General features: G+C 40.1%; 1 protein-coding gene across 2 annotated transcripts in view; it reads right to left on the bottom strand.

The window, feature by feature from the left end:
- Window positions 1-21512, bottom strand: part of LOC6501592 (protein similar) — a 62894-nt gene that overhangs the window by 25993 nt on the left and 15389 nt on the right. For both annotated transcript variants that reach the window (XM_001955500.4, XM_014911629.3), the window contains exon 7: window positions 13094-13235. In XM_001955500.4, the coding sequence (XP_001955536.1) occupies window positions 13094-13235 (142 nt within the window). The remainder of the gene's footprint in view (window positions 1-13093; window positions 13236-21512) is intronic.

Below are 21512 nucleotides of genomic sequence, written 5' to 3'. Positions count from 1 at the left end.
AGCTTCGTGAAATCGAAAGGGGCGATGCCGTGCCACTCACGTCGCATTCAGCAGATACTTAGATACAAAACAGCAGAGGTGGAAATGGAAGTACTTTCCCTTAAAAATAAGACTATATATTTTCTATAAAAATCTGTTTAAAATATCTTATTATTCTAAGATTCAGATACTCTTTTTTAGACTTTAAAAATACGTATCTTTTAGTATGTCCTATTCAGCTACCCCCCACTGTAGCTAGATACTTTGGGTCAGCAGGTGTAGACGGCTTTGGAATTCCGCAGAAAAAGCCCCCCGATCTCGGTCTGGGGCTAGTCTACTCCGTTCCACTCGGCATACGTGCCAAGCTCAGCATAATATGCTCAAAAAGCGCTCAAGAGAGCCACTGACTCCCTTGGCGATCTCTTTGCGATCTCTATCTTCGATCGCCTGAAACAGTTTGGAGTGAAATTAGTTTTTTTTATTTTTTGCAAATAAGTGAAACAAGAATTGAATGTGTGTCGCTGCCGTCTGTTTTTTGATTGTATCTGTGTGAGTCTCCAGATGTATCTGTGTTTGTGTGCCGGCCGGCATCTGGTGGAACTGGTTTCTACCTCGGGCGTCTCCAAGCACTTTTGCACAAAAAAACCAAAAAATTAAATCGCAAAAAAAAGATTTGGCAATGCACAGACATGGAACATGAAACATATGATAAGACAGACACGAAAAAGGGGGAAAGCCAAAGAAGACAATATATTCAGGCCAAATACACAAAAAACAACAAATTTAAATCAAGTTTTTTATGCAAGCCATGAAAAAAAAAGAATTAAAAGGGCTCTGGAGTTGGAGTTCTCTTCCCGGTTTTCTTCTTTCTTTCCATTTATTAGCGACTACCTTTTGGTCTTGTTATTCGCATTGATTGGAGACTGTTTTGGGGACCTTAGATAATCGCTTTGATAAATTATTGTGGCCAGAACAGGTGTTTAAAAGTCTAAACAGTAGTACAGACCATAATAAATCAAGCCACAGAACTTGCTATTTAATTTTTGAGATTAAAATTAAATTAAATAAAATATTATGGAAAATATTAAACAAAAATCAATCATGACAATCGTAAACCTGTTTTTGTGTCAGTAGAGAGTGAACAGCCATTAATGGGTTAGTAAATAGGCCATAAATGGCCATAAGTTGCCCATCAGCTAATTGCGGATTCCGAGCTCCGAGATAAGATTATCGCAAAGCTGCCGCAAATCGATCGGAAATATTAATAGTGGGTGGTGGGTGGTGGCTAGTAGGCAGTGGGTGGTGTGGGCCTTCGATTATCCACGATTTACGAGCCATCGAATCAACAGAAAATCAAAAGGCCAAATCTTTGCTTCAACCAATATTGATTTATCCTTTGCGATAAGCCATCGTTCTTATATTATTTTTCTCTTTTTTTTGATATTTTTTTCAGTTGTATCTGAAGGACGAAGGACAACAACATGCCACTCAAGTGGTGACAACAAAATTGTTTGTGGAATGGGAGAAGGACAGCTGGCTATTATATATCACACTTTTTGTGTGCTCTCAGTCAACAGAGGCCAGAAAATCATACGCATCCTGCTGCTGCCCTGTATCCGTGTATCTGTATCTCAGCCGAAGCTATCTGTATCTGTATCTGTATCTATATCTATAGCTGTATCTGTTCGTGTTTGTGTGTTTATCTAAGCGCCGAGCAATAAGGCCAACAAAAGGTACAAAAGCCAAAAGCAAGTCACCCAAAAAAAAAAAAAAAAATGGCCAGGCATCTGGGCGGGCGGCAGATCGCCAAGTGGAAAATGAATGAGTTGTATCCGAGATTCAGAAGATACACACACGCCGATAATAATGATGAATGTTGTGTACAAAAAAGTGAGAAAACAAATAAACAATTATCATCTGTTTGCCAAAGTTTTAGCCGAAGCTAGAGCACTTCAAGTCTTCTATTGATTTAAAATTTAAAGTATCTCAGATTTGAAAAGTTCAATTTTTTAGATGATGGTTTAATAATTTTTTGTCACAAGTTTGATTGTCATGTGCTTGGTTTAATTTCAACAAATTAGCGACATAATGAAACGCTTAATTAAAATAACAAGCCACCATCCCCAGCTAACACGCCACCGCCACATAACAACAATAATAATAAGTTAAAACAACATTCGTTCTAAACAATTCGGCGTGGCATGATTGATGGCCGGATTCGGCATTCGGATGGATGATGACGATGAAAATAATGATGACTAGAGCCAAGTACTGCCACCAGACTGCCAGAATCGTTAATAAAAAGGCCAAAAACGCGGCACAATTGAATGGCCAAGCGGTGGAAATTGGCTCCATCAGTGCTGGGACGAAGTCATCAAAAGGAAAGCCATTTCCATTCACTCCCTCACTCGTTTATTCATTTGGCTAGTTAGTCAGTCAGTCAGGGGGCTGTGAGTGGGTGGATTTATTTATTTATTTATTTTTTGTTTCTTCGGCGGGGTCAGTCACGAATTAATATTAAGCTCGGTGGTCTCCTGTCCAAACAATGTCTGGAAAAAATTCAGAAAGAGTCCACCAATAATGACCCAAACTCACGCAATGGTCAAAAGTGCACATAATCGGAAGTGGGCGTGGGCCTGGGTCGGGGATTGGTCTGGATCAGCTGGCATAAGTTAATCTACCACAAATGGCAATTAAGAAATACCATTTACTTCAAAACAAAAAATTAAAGCATTTTTAGAACCATTTTTTCAACATTTTTCTGGTGGAGGTTCTTAGTGGAGGAAAATTAGGAATAAAAAGTCTATATCTTTGCCAGTTTTCACCCGATTCTTAACCGGAATACCTTAAAAGATTTGTATTTCAATTCTCCATCACTCAGTATCGAAACATAGAAATGAAATTTTGGCTCGATTTTTTTTCAAAAATTTTGTGATGGTAGTCCTTCAAAAATAAGGGCTTCCATGTATGGCTCCCTGTCATGTCTATATCTTTGTCAATTTTGACCCGATCTTTGAGCTGAATATCTTAAAAGATTTCTAATTCGATTCCCCATCAATCTGCATTAAAACTTTTGGGTGAATTTTTTTATCGATTTTTTTAAAAATTTTCCTGATGGAGGCCCTTCCTCAACTCATGATTTCCATATATAGCCCCAACTCATGTCTATATCTATGTCAATTTTCACCCGATTTTTAAGCGGAATACCTCAAAAGATTTGTAGTTCGATTCCCCACCAATCTGCATTAAAACATTTGAATGGAAATTTTTATAGATTTTTTTCAAAAAATTTCTGATGGAGGCCCTTCCTCAAATCATGATTTCCATATGTATATAGCCCCAACTCATGTCTATATCTATGTCAATTTTCACCCGATTTTTAAGCGGAATACCTCAACAGATTTGTAGTTCGATTTCCCACCAATCTGCATCAAAACATTCGAATGACATTTTTTTTATAGATTTTTTCTATATTTTTCTGATGGAGGTTCTAAATATCATGATTTACATACGTTGTCACCCTTCCATGTCTATATCTTAGCGTAATTCTACCCTATTCTTTAGTGGAATACCTCGAAAGAGTTTCATTTAGATAGAAACTGCATTTTTGACATAAAAGTTTAAATAAAACAGAAATTGGACAACAAATATTCAAAATAATCAAGAAACTCCATAAAAACTCCCCATAACCCACATGCCGCATCTGCCACTGTGATTTATGCCCCAACATTATGAGGGACAAATATTATATAAATCTGGGTTGGGGCACCCGGAAAATTAATAAACTTGCTCGCAAATTGATAAGAAGAGAAAACGGCCTTAAAAAAGGGACAATGACTCGGACATCGGTAGGGAGGGAAACAGGAAGGCAAAGAAAAGCAAACAGAAATAAAAAGAAAAAAAGGGAATCAAATATAAGGGTCCTGCAGGATGTAACTGAGGCGTGGCATCCATCAAAAGTCACTCAAGAACATGTGTATCATCGGGATTCGAGTGGACTGAGAGATGCCACCTCGCCATCTCACTCGCTTTCTCTATTTTTCTCAGGGGTGTGGCATCAACCCACGTGCCTCGTCATCCCCCATCCCCACCCATCCCCAGGCCCCATCATTTCCATCGTTCTGCATGTGACCAGAATTCTATTCTTCTTTTTTTATATCGGCTATTTTGGAAATTCTCATGCCACGCGCAGTTTTCAAAGCCTCCCACTTTCAGTTCCATACCAATTGCTCTCAGTGCACAGAGAATTATAAATAATACTAGTACTAACTACTAGTATAATTAGAATACAATGATTAAAAATAAATTGTAATTAAGAAAAAAGGAAAATAAATAAAATTATAAATTATAATAAATTATTTCTATGTTTTTCTATTTTTAAGATATTTGATAATTAATTTTTGTTCCTATTTCATTATCTTAATTTTTAGTTCTAACAAATTTTTTTCTGTGTATGAGCACACGCTGGCCGCATGAAACCGAAAGTGAAAATGAAAATGAAAACGAAAATGGCTTTCGGAATCGACAAGACCGCGAAGCATTTGAATCAATCTAGACACGGTGACAAAATTCATGTGACTAGCGATCAAAAGATATAAGATACGACCTATAGATACCTCTTAGAAATGAAATAGTTGAAGTTTAAAACATAAAATTCAAGAGAAAATTAATCTTAATATTTATAAATATTAAAAAAAATTTTATAAAAAAAAAATATGTTATTTTCAAATGTTTCTAATTATTAATTCTCTCCCCCTAATATCCCCCCTAGAACATATTCCACTTTTTTTTTTGTAAACAATTTTTTTTATTGAATTAGACGAAATAGAACGAAATTGGATGGGAAAAAAACAGAATGGGTTGGTGACAAAAAAAAAACGAAAAAAAGTATCTGAAAGATACTGAATATTTAAATAATATTAGATTTAAGGCAAATTGCGTGGGCCATAGTCTGATAGATGGACTATATCTCCACTGTACCCCTCTCGCATCCACATCTGGTCACATGTTGCAAGTGGAGAGTGAAGAAGAGGAGAGATCGGCGAAATAAATAAAAGAATTAATGGAAAGAACATTGAGAAAAGACTAAAGATTTATGCATCCCCCTGATCCGATTATAGTTAAGCGGTTTGTCGCCCGATGTCGAGCACGGCAAATTATCATTAATATAATATAAATAGCTATATTGTCCGGAATTTGTTTATATTCTCGGGCCCCGAAACTCTGTAAGATCTTTTCTCATTAATTTTTCAGGCCTTGGCATTGCTCCAGCTCACGTAGGCCAAAACGAGAGAGAGATAGAGTGGGTGGGTGAAGGGAAAGAGGTGATAGAGGGAGAAAGATAACAAGGGTTGTCCTAAAAGTCTACAAAAAAAAAGTCTTGTAATTTTGGCAGAATGATTAAGACCTTGTTAGTTATAGTTGGAATATAAACTTATATCACTTTCATGTATTTTTGGAAAATCAATTCCTTGCCCTTTCTAGCACTTCCAAGGACCTATAGATGTTTTTTGTCATTCTCGTACCCCTTTCTCCCCAAAAATTTCCCCCCAAAAACTCTCCATCTCCCAATCTCTCCAGTCGCTGTTTGTCTTGTTTATTGTCTTCGACAGCGGCTTGTGTCAACTTTGGGAGCCAAGTTCTTTAGTTTTATGCGTAGTTGGCGTGTTTTCGTCTAACTTCCCTTGGTCCTGGGTCCTATCACCCCTATAGTTTGCCTTCTTTCAGGGCCGACGCTTTGACGCCCTCAAAACACCAAAAAGAAGAAAAAAACAAAAATTTTATTTGATAACTCGGTTCTGTCGCTCCTTACCCTCCATTTGCGTAATTTGCAATTACGATGGTAAAGTTTTTCCCACTCCTTTAGGAAATTCTCTCCACAGCCCCCAACTGCGTGTGTATTTGTCGGCCGTTTGCGCCCAAAATTATGCAATGGAAAATGTTTGCGAGTGATAAGATGTCCTCAGACTTCCTCCATCCAATATTTAAATTTTAAAACTTATTTACTTTATTTAAAAAAATAAGACAACATTTATTCCAAATATTTAAATATTTCTTAAAAGAAATCCTCTCGATATAGAACCTCCCTAATCGTAAAAATAAATGAAAATGGCTGCCAGGCTGTCTACCTTTTACTCTTCCTCCTCACCTTTTTTTATGTTTTTCTTTTATTGTTTAGAACAAAAAAAAAAGTTAAAAATTCTAACAAAGAACATGGCTTAAAGGAAGTGGCCGCCATCTGGAGACAATTTAGCGAAAGATAGCAGTTACCTGCAATCGTTCTCCACTTCGAATAACGGTACACGTGCCGCCCCAACTCTCCATACCAATTCTCACACCTTTGCCGCTCAGCTGATTTCTGGCTTTTCTGGTGCAAGCAGAAACTTGTTACCCACGCCCCGGGAAAATGGTAGCAGCGTGTAAAATATCCTTTTATTTGGCTCAATTACGGCCTACTTTTAGGCTCATGAGGCTCAAAGAGAACCGAGGCCGCTCTCGCATCCTATTCACTCGCTCTTTGGTCGTTACAAAATTCTCTTGAGCATGCGGCCTACGAGGGACCTTGAACTCGAATTTTTTTTTTCCTGCCGCTCCGCTCGGCTTTCACTTTCACTTTCGCCTACGTTATGTAATCCTCCGGGGAGAGAACAAGTCGGAGACGGATAGCCAGAGAGAGTAAGTGCTCATTTAGGCTCGTGCAATGGCATGGAAAATGAGCAAACTTTCACTTTCATCAGTCAACGAACCAGAGAGAGCCAGCGGCAGAGAGAGGCAAGAACTATGGAGAAGCGAGAGCCTTTGGGCTTCTGTAATACAGAAGAAACAAAAAATAAAATAAAGGAAAAAAGAAAAAGGCAAACAAAAATGCGACGCAAAATATTTGCAAGAACAACACAAACATATGATGATGTTGGTCCTGCTCTCCTTCTTGTTTATCCTGTGTACTTGCCTCGTTTCCCGTTGTTTTTCCCGTTAAATCGAAGCGCCATAAAAAGCTCAGCGAACAAACAAATAAATTTTGTAATGGGCGGGACGAAGGAGAGGTGAAATTGATTTGCCTTTTTGCTTCGATTTTATTGTCCGACAAATGTCAGGACCAGCCCCAAAAAAGTATGCTAGGTAATTGTCACATCATAAGCGTGTAAGAGGGGGGGGACCGAGCTGAGCCGAGGAGGCAGGTGGCCTTGTGCGGCACGTGTATTTATAGCTGCGGTTGAGGTTGGAAGCCTCTTACTCCTCCGGAATAGGCCTAAAAATATTTCACGGAAATAAGAGTTACACAAACAAAAACAGGATATTCTATTTAAACATTTTTTAAATAAAATATTTATCCTGAAATCCTGTAACTTTATAAATAAAGTAATTTTATAGAAATTATTAGCCATTATATGCAAATTTTATTTATGGAAAGCCAATATTTCTTCCCCTGTGGGTTGGAATGTGAGAAGCCTACCAGGATTGAGCAGTTAGGGGCGGAAAAGGACCCTCCAAAGGACGCATGAATAATGTTGATGGTTATGGGCCGAGTTGGCTGGCTTGGCCAACTTTAAAATTATGGAAAAAGAAAATACATTTCGTGAGCTAAATTACGCAATTTGCTGGCCAAAGGACGTATACGTATCCTTCGTTTCGTCCTGCCGGCAGAGCAGGTGGAGAGCAGGTGAAAGCGGAAATAAACACGCACAAGCACAACACAAACACAAACACACAAGGAAGCGAAGGAGACACGCGTACGGAGTACGTTGACTTCCGGCCGGGAGGAAAAATTGGAACCCCCCACTAGTAGGGGGGCTCATCTTTCTTCTCTCCACCTTCTCATCCCCCACTTCTCTTTAGCGCCCCATTCGCATTTCACCGTTAAGTGTCAATTACATTGACGTTTATTCAAATATGCAACGCACGACATTAAAGCGGAAGGAAGCAGGAGCAGGCTCCTCTAATGCCAATACAAAGGACGAAAAGAGAAAGTGAGAGAGAAAGCAGTGCCAAGTGGCATAGAGGCCTCCCACGTGTGTGCGTGTGTACCCCCCTTCCCCCTCTCTCTTAAACTCTCACAAAAGTCACCTACCTCCTTGCGTGTGAAAAAGTCTTCAAAGTTGGTAACATTTTGTGATTTCGGGTCGGATTTATCGGGTTTTATTGTGCGTATCACACAGGGTCCTGGCATTTTGCCGCAGATATATGTTAATATGGTAATCTACCAGTTTCTCCCATGCCCTGCCACTCGTGTCCTTACACGGAGCACTCCATCAACTTTTAAAGCCTGGGCTCTTAAAGCGGCTTCCAATCAAATTATGAACTGCTCGTGGCGATGAAACTGTCGGCCCATCAAAAAAGGCTTACAATTTAGATGAAAGCGAGTCCTTTTGAGTAGACTCTAGAGGAAAAGCCTAGTAATAAATTATGCCAAAAGCTATCAAGGATGATGATAACAAAAATCAATTATTTCTTCTCTAGATGAGATTGGAATTTTTCCAATCCTTTCACTGTTAAGAACAAATTTCTTCACCAAATCCTTCCCTTTTTTCTCTCAGTGTCCTTTGCAATTCGATAACATTGAAGATCCTTTCTTGATGCTGGCAAATTTACAAAATTTACGTTCCGTTTGTCCGAAAAGCCAACGCGAATTTTATACCACGCATAAAAGCGTTTTCATGTGCAATCAAATATCCAAACTCTTCGTTCGTGGAAAACGATGAAAAAATACATGTAAGAGGAACTTAAGATGCTGTCCTATCAGCGACAGCAACAAGCCAATCAAAATGCAATTTCCTCTCCTCAGGAGCACAGGACATCATTTAACGACCCACACATGTGCGGTGGAAGGGAAAGTATATTTTTTTTTCCATTTCCATGCTTTCTTCCATCAAGGTAGAAATAATAAATATGCAAACAAGTTGATTCGGCGGGCTCAGCTGTGACTATGAATTTGTCATTTTCCCCAGAATAGCTAAGGGGGGCGAAATGATGAAAATATTTTTCTACAAATAATAAGCGCGAGGAGGCACACGTTGCGTATACGCAATGTTGACGTTGATGGGGTCACAGAAGATAAAGATAAAGAGCGAGCAGCGACTTCATCAAAACAGAATCAGCTGCCAGGCTCTGTGATAAGCAAACAATTGCCCCAAGGATCTGACAAACTCATCCTTCAACTCTGTCCTGTCTTCTACCTCTCCAAAATTAAATTCCTTGAGACTCGAGAAAATCCTTCCTATTCCCCCCCGTCCTCCCTGAGATTTTCTCTCAAATTTGATGGGTTAACACGTGTGTAAAATGATTTTCCTTCCGTCCAGGATCCCCAGGAGTGTTGCCATTTGAAGTGCCTGCCTCGTTCGCAGTTAATTATCCTGACGTCAGAGCGTCCAGTCCAGTTCTGCGCCCGGAAGTCGGCAAACATTTCCGCTCAGCAAGTTTTGGGATTGCAGGCCTAAAGAGGAAACATTAGCATAATAAATTGGGGGCCCAGCTTGGTTTATCGAAGGCGAGTGAATAACTTCATCGCTTAGCCACATTAATAACGCGGCTTTAATAAGGACTCGGGGAATAGGGCTAGGATTCCCAGAGAACTGGTGCTGACTACGTGACCAGATAACATGGCCTTATCAATGGGTGGGGGAAGGATAAAGGAGCCACGTTATTCTTCATTGGGATTACACAGAAAACAAAATAGAGGAAAATATTAACAATCTTTATACAATTTTTTTATAGATTTTGCCCCAAGATATCCCATCTAGAATCTTTATTTTTTCTCCCTGTGTAGTGATAGTCCTTTTCTTTGCTTTGCCAAATAGTTGGCCATTCTATCCCCCAGTCCACATATCCCAATCCCAATCCCATTGTAACAGCCTTTAGGTAATTGTGGGGCCATAAATCTCATGTTAGGCCACGGGGCAATTTAACGCCTGTCGAGCCTTGGGCTGTTGCTGCCAAATACCATTCCTGCCACTAAAAAGACACCGAATGGATGTCCAGGTGCGGATTCAGGTGGGAAATCGATCCAAGGCAATTAAGGTCAAAGCCAAATACTCGAAAAAAAAAGGAGAAAGTGAAACTGCCTCAACTTTTTCAATTAGCAAGGTGACCAAAGTTATCGCTCGGAAGGAATCAAAATCAAAATTACGCCCACGCAAACATCAAACCCTCAGAAAAATAGGCAACCAAAAATGGAGGAAAAAAACTTGGTTAAAAAAAAGGACAAACTTTTGGAGAAGGAAACCCTTTCGAGAAGACGTCAATAATCCCGATTAGAGCATGTGTATTTGAAATATTTATGCTGTGGTCGGAAAATGGAATTCTTTTGGGAAAGGGTCACATGATGAATAATGGAGTTAAAGGGTGTGGGGGGAATATAATTCTGTTTAAAGTCATCTAACGACGATTTCCAGTTCATTTTATGGCAGGTCGGGCAATCATAATGAAAGCAGTTTTATTGCCCCAAAGTATGCAACACATTTCGGCCAGGAATTATTTTTATCCATCCACATCCACCCTCCCTCCATGCGGGCCTTAATTTATTGTTTTAATTTTTAGTCGCCCTGGCCTGGCCTGGCCACAAAATGGCGTCCTAAGCCCAAAACACAAAAATCGTGGAGGGAAACTTTCGGGGAAAGTGTTAAGAACTCGTGTAAATTCCATTAGGACTAAAAAGTTTGAGTTACCAGGCCAGAAGGATGGGAGAAAGCGCCTAAAGCTGGGGGGAAAAAAGCAGCCGAAGGCTCTGTCAAGTGCGATAAATCAGGGAGAAGAGAACACCAGCAGCAGGATGGCACAACAAGGACCAAACCCAACGACTAGAACACAAAGGCCGAGAGCTTCCGAGCTAGAGCTAAAAATTTGATAATTAAAAGCAACGCGTGGCTGGAATTATGCAAGCCAGGCTATAAAAATGCAAATTTTTCTCCAAAAGCCCAGCCCAACTAATCAATGTTAATTGGATTGGCGTGGGAATTGGCTCAGTTCTTCTGGTTGTGGCTCTTCTTTTGGGGGAAAATTAGAAATCTATAAATATGCAGCGGCAATTACGCATCTGAAACAGATTGCAGTTTTCCCCAGATAGGCGACCTTGAGCCATTTGCCAACTGAGTGACAAGCTCATTAGGAGAGAGAAGACTAAAGACTCTAGAAGACTGTCTAGGAGACTAGGAGACTCTCTAGAAGACTATCCTAGAGAGTGGAACAAATAAGAATAACAACAATAGAATACTTAACTCCTTCTGTGTAACTAGTTTATTACAACTTATTTTTTTGTATAATCATAATCACTTTTATCAAAATATTTACTTTCCACTAAAATATATAGAAGTTTTGATTACAAAACTGTGTTATCAGGGCAATTGTGATATCAGGAAGAGATGTTTTGGGTGGAAAATAAGAGAAAAACAATACCGTTGATGGGAAAAATCAACAAAGTTCAAAGAGACTCTCTATTTGGCAGTGTGACAGGGCTGTCTCTGGCTCTCTTCTGATGGCCTGGCGGGCTTGTGTAATATTGTTTTTATTCAATTAGGCCAACACAGCAATTACAAAAGCAGCAACTACAAAAGGCGGCTACCACAATACATTTGTTGTCATTTAAAGGCACACGAGTGGAAAAACGAGAGCACATTGAATAATACACCTAATAAACACCCTAATAGAAGTTTCAAAAACTAACTGAGAAAGTTCTTCCCAAACACGCATTATTTTTTTCATTTTATAATCGATTATTTGAAGCTCCAATCAAAAATGTAACAATTGAATTAATTTGATTAAAGAAGAAGTAAAAGAATAAAATAAAATGGAATAAAAAGAGCAACCTAATCACATGTTGTGTGAAATAAAAGCAAATTGTCAGCATTTGAACCGCACCACTGCACTCATCATATGCACTTGAAAAAATACAACAGCTTCTAACCAGAATCTCTCCAAGAATATATTTATAAAACAGACTACCTTTTTTCTCAGTGTAATGTACATGTTTCTAAGTAAAAGTGTGCCGGATGCTAATTCCCTTGAGCTACCGAATTAACGTATTTATACGAAAGCCCCCACGAGGCACTAACCACCACACAAAAAAGTGTACAATTAAAAACGAATTTACATTTATGATACAAAAAAAGAGGAGCTAACCACGCCCCTTAAAAAGCAATATATATAAAACCAGTCTAATTTCCTCTTTTTTTTTTGTATTTTTTGTTCCAAAGGCAGGCAAGTGTGAAATTCGATGAAAAAAAACATTCAAGAACAATGCACAAATATTTGCTCATACACGCTTAAATAAAGTAAATAAAAGTGAGGGGTACTTACCCGTCGAGCTGAAAAAAAAATAGAATGAGGGTGGAGCTCTGAAGTCGGAAGGGTGGTGGATGGGTGGCAGGTGCTTCTTCATTAGAGAGCGAATGGGACAGACGGGCGGCGGCGGCGTCTCCATTGTTAATTTATTATTCATTGTTGACCCGCACGTGGACTCACGCAACATTCATAAAAATAAAATATATTATATAGAAGGGGAAAATAAAAACGTAAATGGAAAATCCACAGCCATTTACGACACGAGGCTGCTGGCTCCGAAATATCCGAAAATGGATTATGGAAAATATGGAAATTGAGGAAAGAAATCGATTTGAAAATTGTCGCCACGAGGAGAAGGATGCGGGATGCTAATTTGTGGCGTTCTGTTATCAAATGGAGAAATCTGGGCCAACTCTGTGACAATTCAATAAATGACGGATTAGAAAACCAAATCGATGCGCCGCGGAGAGTTCTTTCAGAATGGAAAATCTTACATAAAGCGCCAAAGCCAACCAACTGAGGCGAAAAGCGAATTCTTTATGCAAATGTCGAGCACACGCAGCACCACCACCACCACAACCCAGTCTTCCAGATATTCTCAGGGAGATGGGGATGGGGTTTTGAGGGAAATTAAATTCGGTCGATTAATAATGGCAGGAAAAGAGAATTTCACTTCCCCACGTTGATGGCTTAATTAAAAGATAAAAAAGAAGGCAATACCCTCCCAGTCAGTGTAATTAGCAAATATCCGGCATTGTTCCGGCTCAATTCGGACTTATCGAGACTCCTCGGAGGGAGTGAGTTAGTTACTAGTACTAGGAATTAAATCTGACTGACTCACCTTATGACGTAGTTGACACAAACAACGCTCTGTGGCTTCAACTTATCGTAGACGATCGTGGCCTGGCTAACGATCCAGCAATAGCCGCCATACTTTCCCAAGAATCGGTAACGACAGGTCTCGCCCTGTCCCTTGCTCAGCACTGAAAAAATACAAATTAATAAAATATTAGTTTTAAAAAGCCTTCAGCCTTCAAGCAAATGTGGTTCAAGTTCTAGTTGTTTTCGGTTCATGGCAGACAAATCAAATTACAAACGGGCAGAAACCACAGCCACCGCCGCATCAGAATCACAAAAACAGACAACAGAAGTTTATGCGGTTTACCGCTCCGCCCAGAAAACGTGTCATAATCGTCTATACTTGACTGCTGAGGGTCTTGGAACTAACTAGATACTAGATACTAGCTGATTTCCACAAAAAGACATCTTGATACAAAAATAGAAAGTCAAGAAGCTGGTTACTAAGACGACTTTAACAGAAAACCTAGTCCCTGGTCCTAGTCCTAGTCCCTAACTACATTAATCGAAATAAATTTATTTAAATCTCTATATATCTTGCTGAAAGTTTATCTCCCAGTGTATTTGGTTGGCAAATTGTCAAGTCTCAAATTACGGCGCCAAAAGCTCTCGGGCATAAAAATTAAATAATAGCAACTGAGGCAGAGGCAGAGGCTGAGGCTGAGGCCTTAGGCTGGGTCTTAGGCATTTGATTGAGCCTTTCGGACTGCGTGGCAGAGAGAAAACGTTGCCAAGTAATTTGGCTCAACGAGGACGTCACATAAACTCGATTTTAATTAAAAGCGCCTTCCAAAAAAGGCAAAGAAAAAAAATAAAATAAAATAAATATAAAGAGCTCCCACACACACAACCGAAAAGGCCACAAGGTAAGAGCTTTTATCTGTATTTTCTGTGACATGGCGACGACTTGGCCCGAAATCATTTCAATCAAATTTTTATGGACCGCCCTGCCAGCGACAGGCGACATTAAATGAATGATGAAAATTCATAGGAATTTCGGGGAAAGCAATTCAGATTCATGGAGGCCCTAAGTTTTGGTCCAGCAATCGGGATTAGCTCAGGTCGCAGGTGCTTCCAACAGGGCCATATTACGAATGGCCCTGGTTCCTAATAAAAATAAATTTGAATAAAAAACATTATAAATTAATTGAAGCCTCCGCGTAAACTTTTTAAGAGCCGAGAGTGACCGGCTTTCCATTAAAACCACAAATGGCATAATTATATGTTCCCAAATGCATCGAGATTTAAGCCAAAAATTTAAGTGAGATGTCCCTTAAGGATGGGCTGAATTAAAGCCTCGGTAGCTCTCACTCTGATTCCTTCATTTATTCATTGAGTTAATTCGAAATCAGCAGCAGAAAATTAGTTTTTCCTTTTCTTTGGACGGCTCGTTTAGGGGTCACCAAAAAGAGAACTAACTTGGAGGGGGGGTTGGGGTAATTATGCGGGGTCATTAATAAGACAACATCTAAGGAGGCCGCAGAGCCACTGCCGGCTTGAAGCTACGTTGACAGCTCAACGAGATTGATGCGAAAAGGACATATGTGTTGGCTTCAAGGCTGAGGAAAAACTAGTCCCCAGAAAGTATGCTATAATTCAGAAGAGAAGATTACAGGCCCAGGGAAGGAGCCATTTAATTTTATAAATATTATAAAATAAATAGTTTTCTAAAATAAAGTCAAATGTATAGAAGCCAAGTTGGCAACTCTACTATGAAGAGACTGCCCCGAAGACCAGACGTTTGCCATTTGGCTGTGTTTATGTGGAATTAGCAAAGCGAGCAGACAGGAGCAGGAGCAGGAGCACCAGTAGAAGGAGCGGCATCAGGAAGAGAAAATGCAGCTGCAGATGTAGCAGTGAACTTGATTTGCCCTTAGCCCAAGGACCAAGGACTTTTCCTGGCTGATACTTTGAGCTTTGAGACGGAGGACGAAGGACGAGGGACGGAAAATATGAAAATATCTACGCGCGGTAGCAAAGATCATTTATCAGCAATTTTTTAGCAACATTCCTTGGCTGCCATTGCAGCCATTGCTGCTTCCACAATTTATGAACACGAATGCAATCCTCTTTTCGCATGGCAATGGCAATGGCAATGGCAGTGGCAGTGGCAAAGGACTAAGGACGAAGGATGCCGGCCATTTGTACAAATAATCAAACGGAAAAGTCGAGTTGGTTAAGGAACGAGCCAGACTCGAATGCAAGACAAACATCAAAACCGCATTCAAGGTTATGTATCAAGCTGGATGAGCAGGATTCAGGATTCAGGACTCAGGACTCAGGATGCAGGATGCGCACACACAATGTTTGTTGAGACACGCTCGAGTACACGGGTAAATCCTTTCAGCAACACAACAGTAAATCATCATCAACGCAGCGCACGAACCGAGAGTTGCCAAAGGAACAGGTGCAGCAGGTCCTTAGTAAGTTGAATCCTTTCTTTGTACAGAGATTAAAGGACTTGGAAATGTGTGATAAACTATTAAGAGATGGTATTTATAATTTATTAAAATTATGCAAGAGAAAAAAGGAACTATGAATGAGAAACAAAAAGATACTCATCCTAAAGTTAAGATATTTTTGTGAAAAGATTTGAAAATTATTTGAAACCCTTATAACCCCCTCGACTGGAGTTCACTGTACCTTATTCTATTGCCCGTCTTGATTGCTGACCAGAGTCCAAAGTTGAAAGCAGCCCTCGGGAAGGATGCCCGAGGATGGGGTCGAAATCACATTGGCACAAGTGGATAAGGAAATAAATGTTTGGCTTTGGCTGCCCAAGGATGTGCGCATAAATCAAGGATTTGTTTGCGGATTGCTTCGGTTTTTGGATTCAAAGGTAGTTGACTTGGGGAGTCTTAAATTTAGACGTAGCATTGACCTTTTGGCCTTCACTTAGGGCCACGGCCACGTGGCGTATACGTAATCTGTCCTAATTGAATTAAGCCGTGACATAATCCCTGCGATCCACAAGCCAGCTTAAAGTCAATATGTGCTAGGAGTTTATGCAAATTCGACATTGTTCTTTTCTTTTTTCTTCTCCCTAACTCAATTGCAGCTTATTGAAAAGGACTCTGAGTCTGAGGAAGGATGAATTTTTACTTTTTGGCATCTTCATAACCCGCCAGTCGTGTGGAAAATTGCATTTCCCTACCTTTCCAAACGAAAAATAAAGGATATTAGGGAAGGAATAGCGGCGGAGGGTGAAGGAATTGCAAATCCCAGTTAGTGGCCAATGACTTGAAAGGGTTTCCCAGGCATAATGCAAAGTTGGAGCCATTATAATCCGGGGAGTTGCCTGCAGTGCCCATAAATGGGTTAATGAATGTTCCAGGACGTGTTCTTCCCCAGAAACAGTTCGGCCATTGACCGAAGGCCACAGAAATTGTACAGAGAATAGGCCAAAGTTTGTTGCGGTTAAAGCTGGAATATTTTATGAGCTGTTGCAAAAGAAAACCGAACCAAAAAGGACGAAAAGCCCAAACCCACACACATGTGTGGGCACCAGCTGGCCAAAAGAAAGGACATTGCCGGAACGCCCCGCGGCGAGGAAAGTCGACAAGTTTGTCGGGTTCGATGGAGCCCATTAAAAACTACTCAAAATGTCAGCGGGAGCATAAACCACACAGGGAGATGGAGCTGGAATTGGAAGGGCAGGAGTCGAGGCGAACCACAAAATGTAACAAATTTGCTTAATTTGGAGACCCAAAGTTTCCATACCCCTTGGCCTTTTAAAGGAGGATTGTTCAAAAATTAGATTCTTTTGCTTTAAAATGAAATAACTATTTCAAATATTTCAAAATACAAATACCAAAACCGTAGAAAAAATCTTAAGAAATCTAATTTTTCACTCCGCCAGAGTTACGCCAAGAAAATGTTAAATTTTCAACAAAAAAAAGGGCCGTAAAAAAAGAGAGAAATGAAAAAACAGAGCTGAGTAGAACAGGAAACAACGGAAGCTGTTAAAAAAAAGTTAATTGAAAACAAAAGTCGAAAGAATTTGCATATTTATTTGCTTCAGCTTCAGATACAGCCTCTGTCTGGGACTTGAGAGTTCGAATTTGCTTTCTCCGGCCACAAGTCAATATTTATTTATGCGTGCGTAAAATTTAAATTATTTAAAAGCTGACGAAGCAGAAGGAAACTAAGGTGCAGTTGAAGTATACCAGTCCTACCATGTCCTGCCATCCAAGGAGCCGCCCTTCTTTGTTTTGCATTAATTAGAATTTAACAAAAATAAATGTTGGGTAATTGAAAACTTTCTCCCCCAACAACACCCGCTGAAGATTCTGGTGTTTCCTATTTAAGTTTGCTTCTGAGATTCCCGCCATCATACTCATTAATTCTATTCGCCAGGTGAAAATATAGTCCCCCCCCCTTTTAATTAACTCAATTTGAGCGAAAGGAAAGACATCATCAAGACATCAAGTTGGAAGGTAGAACTTCTAGAGAGATTCGGCAACTGCCTCCAGGTGTTGGTTAGTCGGGAAGTTCATCTTAATGGGTATATGTATGTATGAAAAAAAGGATATAAGAAGGAAACCCCCTAATTTACTCTCCACCTCTTTTTCCAGACTTTTCCAACAATTAAGTGCTGATGCTTGGCAATTTTTTCTCCGTTTGCCGTTCGAGCAGCAGCTGCAACTTTATTAAGCAAAATTTAATGGCAGTTACGAAGGGGCGGTATCCTTCTCTTTATTTTTTTCCCCATCTTTGCCACGCCAGCCCTCCCCCTTAGATCCTGTCGTTTTTCATTAGCGCCACCAACTGACTTGCAACAATTGTTGCAGAAACCAGCAACACACAGGAGCGGAACAAACAACAAACTCTCTAACTTTGGTTGCAATTCTTTTTTTTCTGCCGCTTCATGTTGAACAATTAGTTTGCCAGGACTTGCCAGGACTTGCCAGGACTTGGCAGGACTTTTGTTGTGCTGCGATCTGCTGTGTCCATTTGCCAAACGTCTAATTGGACTTGCTAAAGATTTCTACAGAGATTTGGGGCAAGTTTTTTTCCTGAGATTTTCCTGACACCACACCTCATCCTCATCCTCAGGGGACATGCTGGCTAATAATTCAGGGGAGAGTCCTGAAAGGAGCAGGACTCTGGCCAAATCCGCTTGTCCACTTTATTAATATTTTTGCGGAAGAAAGGGCTTTCATTTCATGTCATCATTCATAATGGAATTACGTTTCTCCATGAAGAGGAACTAATCAATAGGGACAGGATAGAAAGAGGTCCTTTCAGAGAACAGACAGTACCAAGGATAAGGATTAAGTTTAAAAATCAATAACTATTAGCTTTGATTTTCTATTATTCAATAGATAGGAAAATAAAAGTCAGAAAGCCAAAAACTATTCAACACTTTTGTGGCAAATAAAAGAAACTCTTCGCGGGAAGAACACAAAATTTTATGATGCCGCAGCGAAAGAGACGGAAAGATCAAACCAGAAAGAGATGGAGAGTCCTAGGGTGTTGCTTAAATGTCAATCTATCTGTCTGACTGTCAATTCCAGCAATTGCAGTAGAAGGCAGCAAGGCAGTAGAGGAGCAGCGGCTAAATGCGTTGAAGGAAAATTTCATTTGCAGATATCGTGCTGTCATTTAATAAACGAAATGTGAGACGCACACAGATACACAAATACACAGATACACAGATACAGATACACAGTCACAGTCAGTGGCAGTCAGACAAATGCAGCGATGCAGTAACAGATATTGGCAACACTTTTTCGCTCAGACAGCGCTCACAACTTGCAACCCACACATGTAAGGGAAGTGCGGCAGACTGGAGAAAAAACCTAAAATGGTGAGCGACAGCCCCAAGCCGAGGGGAGGTGGATAAAAGAGTAGTCCACCTCCCCGGGAGAAAGCAGGGGAGACTACGCCGTGGTCGCATTCGCAGCGGGACATCGGGACTTAGGTGAATGCACCCATTGTATAACTAAACCATCGCAAGACAGACAAGCACCGCAGATATGCAAGGATGTACTGAGAAATATATTTAATAATTTCATTATTTTATATCATAAGTATTTTTAGTAAAGATTGCTACGAAGGAAGGAAACTTTTAAGTTTCCAGACATTATCTTTGTGGATGAGTAGTTTTTAAGTCGAAATAATCGATATCACTCTCTTTTTTCCTTGTCCGCTAATGTGTCCGCCTGTCCGCTTGATTTTAAGCCAATAACTGTTTCAAAATTAAAGCCATAGACCATAAACTTCATATATTTTTATAAAATATTCCATATAAGTTTATATAAATTCATATTATACATATCTTTACTTCTTTTATGTTTGAGATAATATAGCCTTATCTACCATTTCTCTCAGTGCACTAAAAATGTGTGTGAAATTCTGAGCGTTCATCTGTATGTGTGTGTGTGCGGGTGAGTTTTGTGTAAATCCCGTTCGTCGCCAACTAAATGCCAATTTCAGAAAATGACGCGGAAAAAAGGAAGGCATACACGCCGTATAGCTGACACGCAATGGGGAGCGGGCGCCGGAGCAGGAGCTGGAGCTGGAGGGGATGTGGACTGGGACAGAGAAGTACTAAGGCAGACCAAAGCCCGAGGCGCCCAACAATCTACCTTATCCTCCAAAAATAATTGACAATGACAGAGCGCCAAAAGACCAGCGCCAAAAACAACAAATTTAAAATCATTTTCGTGTCGAGCGGCGGGCCAGAAATCAAAAAAAAAAAAAAAAAGGGCGGAGACAGGGGGCGTGGCGGCATCAATCTGTCAATCTGAAAAGTCAAAACTCCTCACGCTTAAAATATTGAGGTGTGAAAATATTGACAAAAAGTGAATGAAGCCAAATTGGAAAGCAAACAAATGTCAAAAGAGATGTTAGAGACTATTAGAGGTAGTCTTTCTATTTTTGAGACAAGAAACCTCACAAAAATCTATAAACAATTTTCTTTTTCACACAAATCTGAAACAAAAATTGTAATAACCTTTTCGAGGGCAAATTAAGCCCCAAACCGAAATTGATATTGATGGAAGCGGAATGGGACTTGGCATAATTTCGACTTGCTGACCTGTCAACGCCGCATTTTCTGCCATTGGCTTTTGGCCAAAAAGGGCCCAAAGGCTGTATTCAACACTTCATTAGAGCCATCATGAAGGTCGTCCTTCCTCTACCTCCTCCATCCTTCGTCGTGGAGGAACCGTAAATATTTTGCCAGTTTACACGACTTATTTAGCGCCAGAGGATCAAAACGAGGACCAAAGTCACAAGCGTCCTTTGATTGATTGAGCCGAGCCTCCGGGGACTCGGCGGGATGGCCCAAAAGCGCCCAAAAAGCTCAAGTCAAAAGGTTTTTTGTTAAGCAAATTGTGTCTGGCATTGTGAAAGGTTTCCTTGGCCGTAAAATTCTTGTTGGGGGGAGGGGGCTGGTTGACATTTTGTATTCGATTGTGAAGGGATTTGTAAGGGGATTTATATTCGAGGACGAAAAATTTAGGAATATATAAACAGGTTAGTGGACAGTGGGATACAATTTTCTTTTTACTACAAACAATAAAAGTTTATAGAGTATCTGACTAAGAAATATAAGAAAGAAAGGACTCTTTTTAGCTTTCACTGTAGCATCACCAAAAACTGTTGCATATTTTCAGGCTCATCACTTCTTCATCGATAAGAATTTTGCATTTCTTCGCTTTCCTCCTTCCATTCCTTCCTTTTTTTCTCGCTTGCCTAAGCACATTTATTCGTTTTGTCTGAAAATCGGGAATGACTATCATCAACACCCACACAAAGACACACACACAGATACAGATACATAGATACTTGGAAAGAAAACCTCAATGCAACTAAAAAACTAAGAAAAGAAAAAAGGAAAATCTCCGCCCGGCAGCCAAAAACATAAAACTTTGCACATTCATTGGGTTTTGCTTTTGCTGTTTTCTCTTTCTGCCACAATTTTCGGTGTGTGTGTGTGTATCTGTGTGTGATAGTTGTGGAAGTGGCAAGAAAATTGTGCGCTTTTTTAATTTAATGAAAATTTTCCACTTGGTCGATTGACATTTTCTGTTCTTTTGTCGTATCTTTTGGGTGTTGCAAGCAAACTTTCTGCTTGCCACTGAGGTTTCGGCAAATAAACACACAAATTTACTTAGCCGAGAGGGAGGGGTAGTGGGCTGGTGGTAGTGCGCAACACGAAAAGTCGTTGCATACTCTGCGGCGGCTGGTGTGCAACTTTTATCATTTTGCCTTTGTTTGGAGCGCGTAATCAAATGCATATTTGCATGCCACCGCTCCATGCCACCCACGCTTCGGCGGAAACCCTTAAGCTTTTCGCCTTTTGTATAATTTTCTGCAAGACTTGCAGAAAAAAAAACTTGCCAAGGCGGCAAAACTTTTCTGCCATCCCGAAGCACAAAAGTATGCAAGGCCCC

The sequence above is a fragment of the Drosophila ananassae genome, chromosome 2L, assembly GCF_017639315.1.
Source record: "Drosophila ananassae strain 14024-0371.13 chromosome 2L, ASM1763931v2, whole genome shotgun sequence".
NCBI lineage: Eukaryota > Metazoa > Arthropoda > Insecta > Diptera > Drosophilidae > Drosophila > Drosophila ananassae.
Note: the sequence above shows the minus strand (reverse complement) of the source record. Positions and strands in the feature narration are given on the sequence as shown.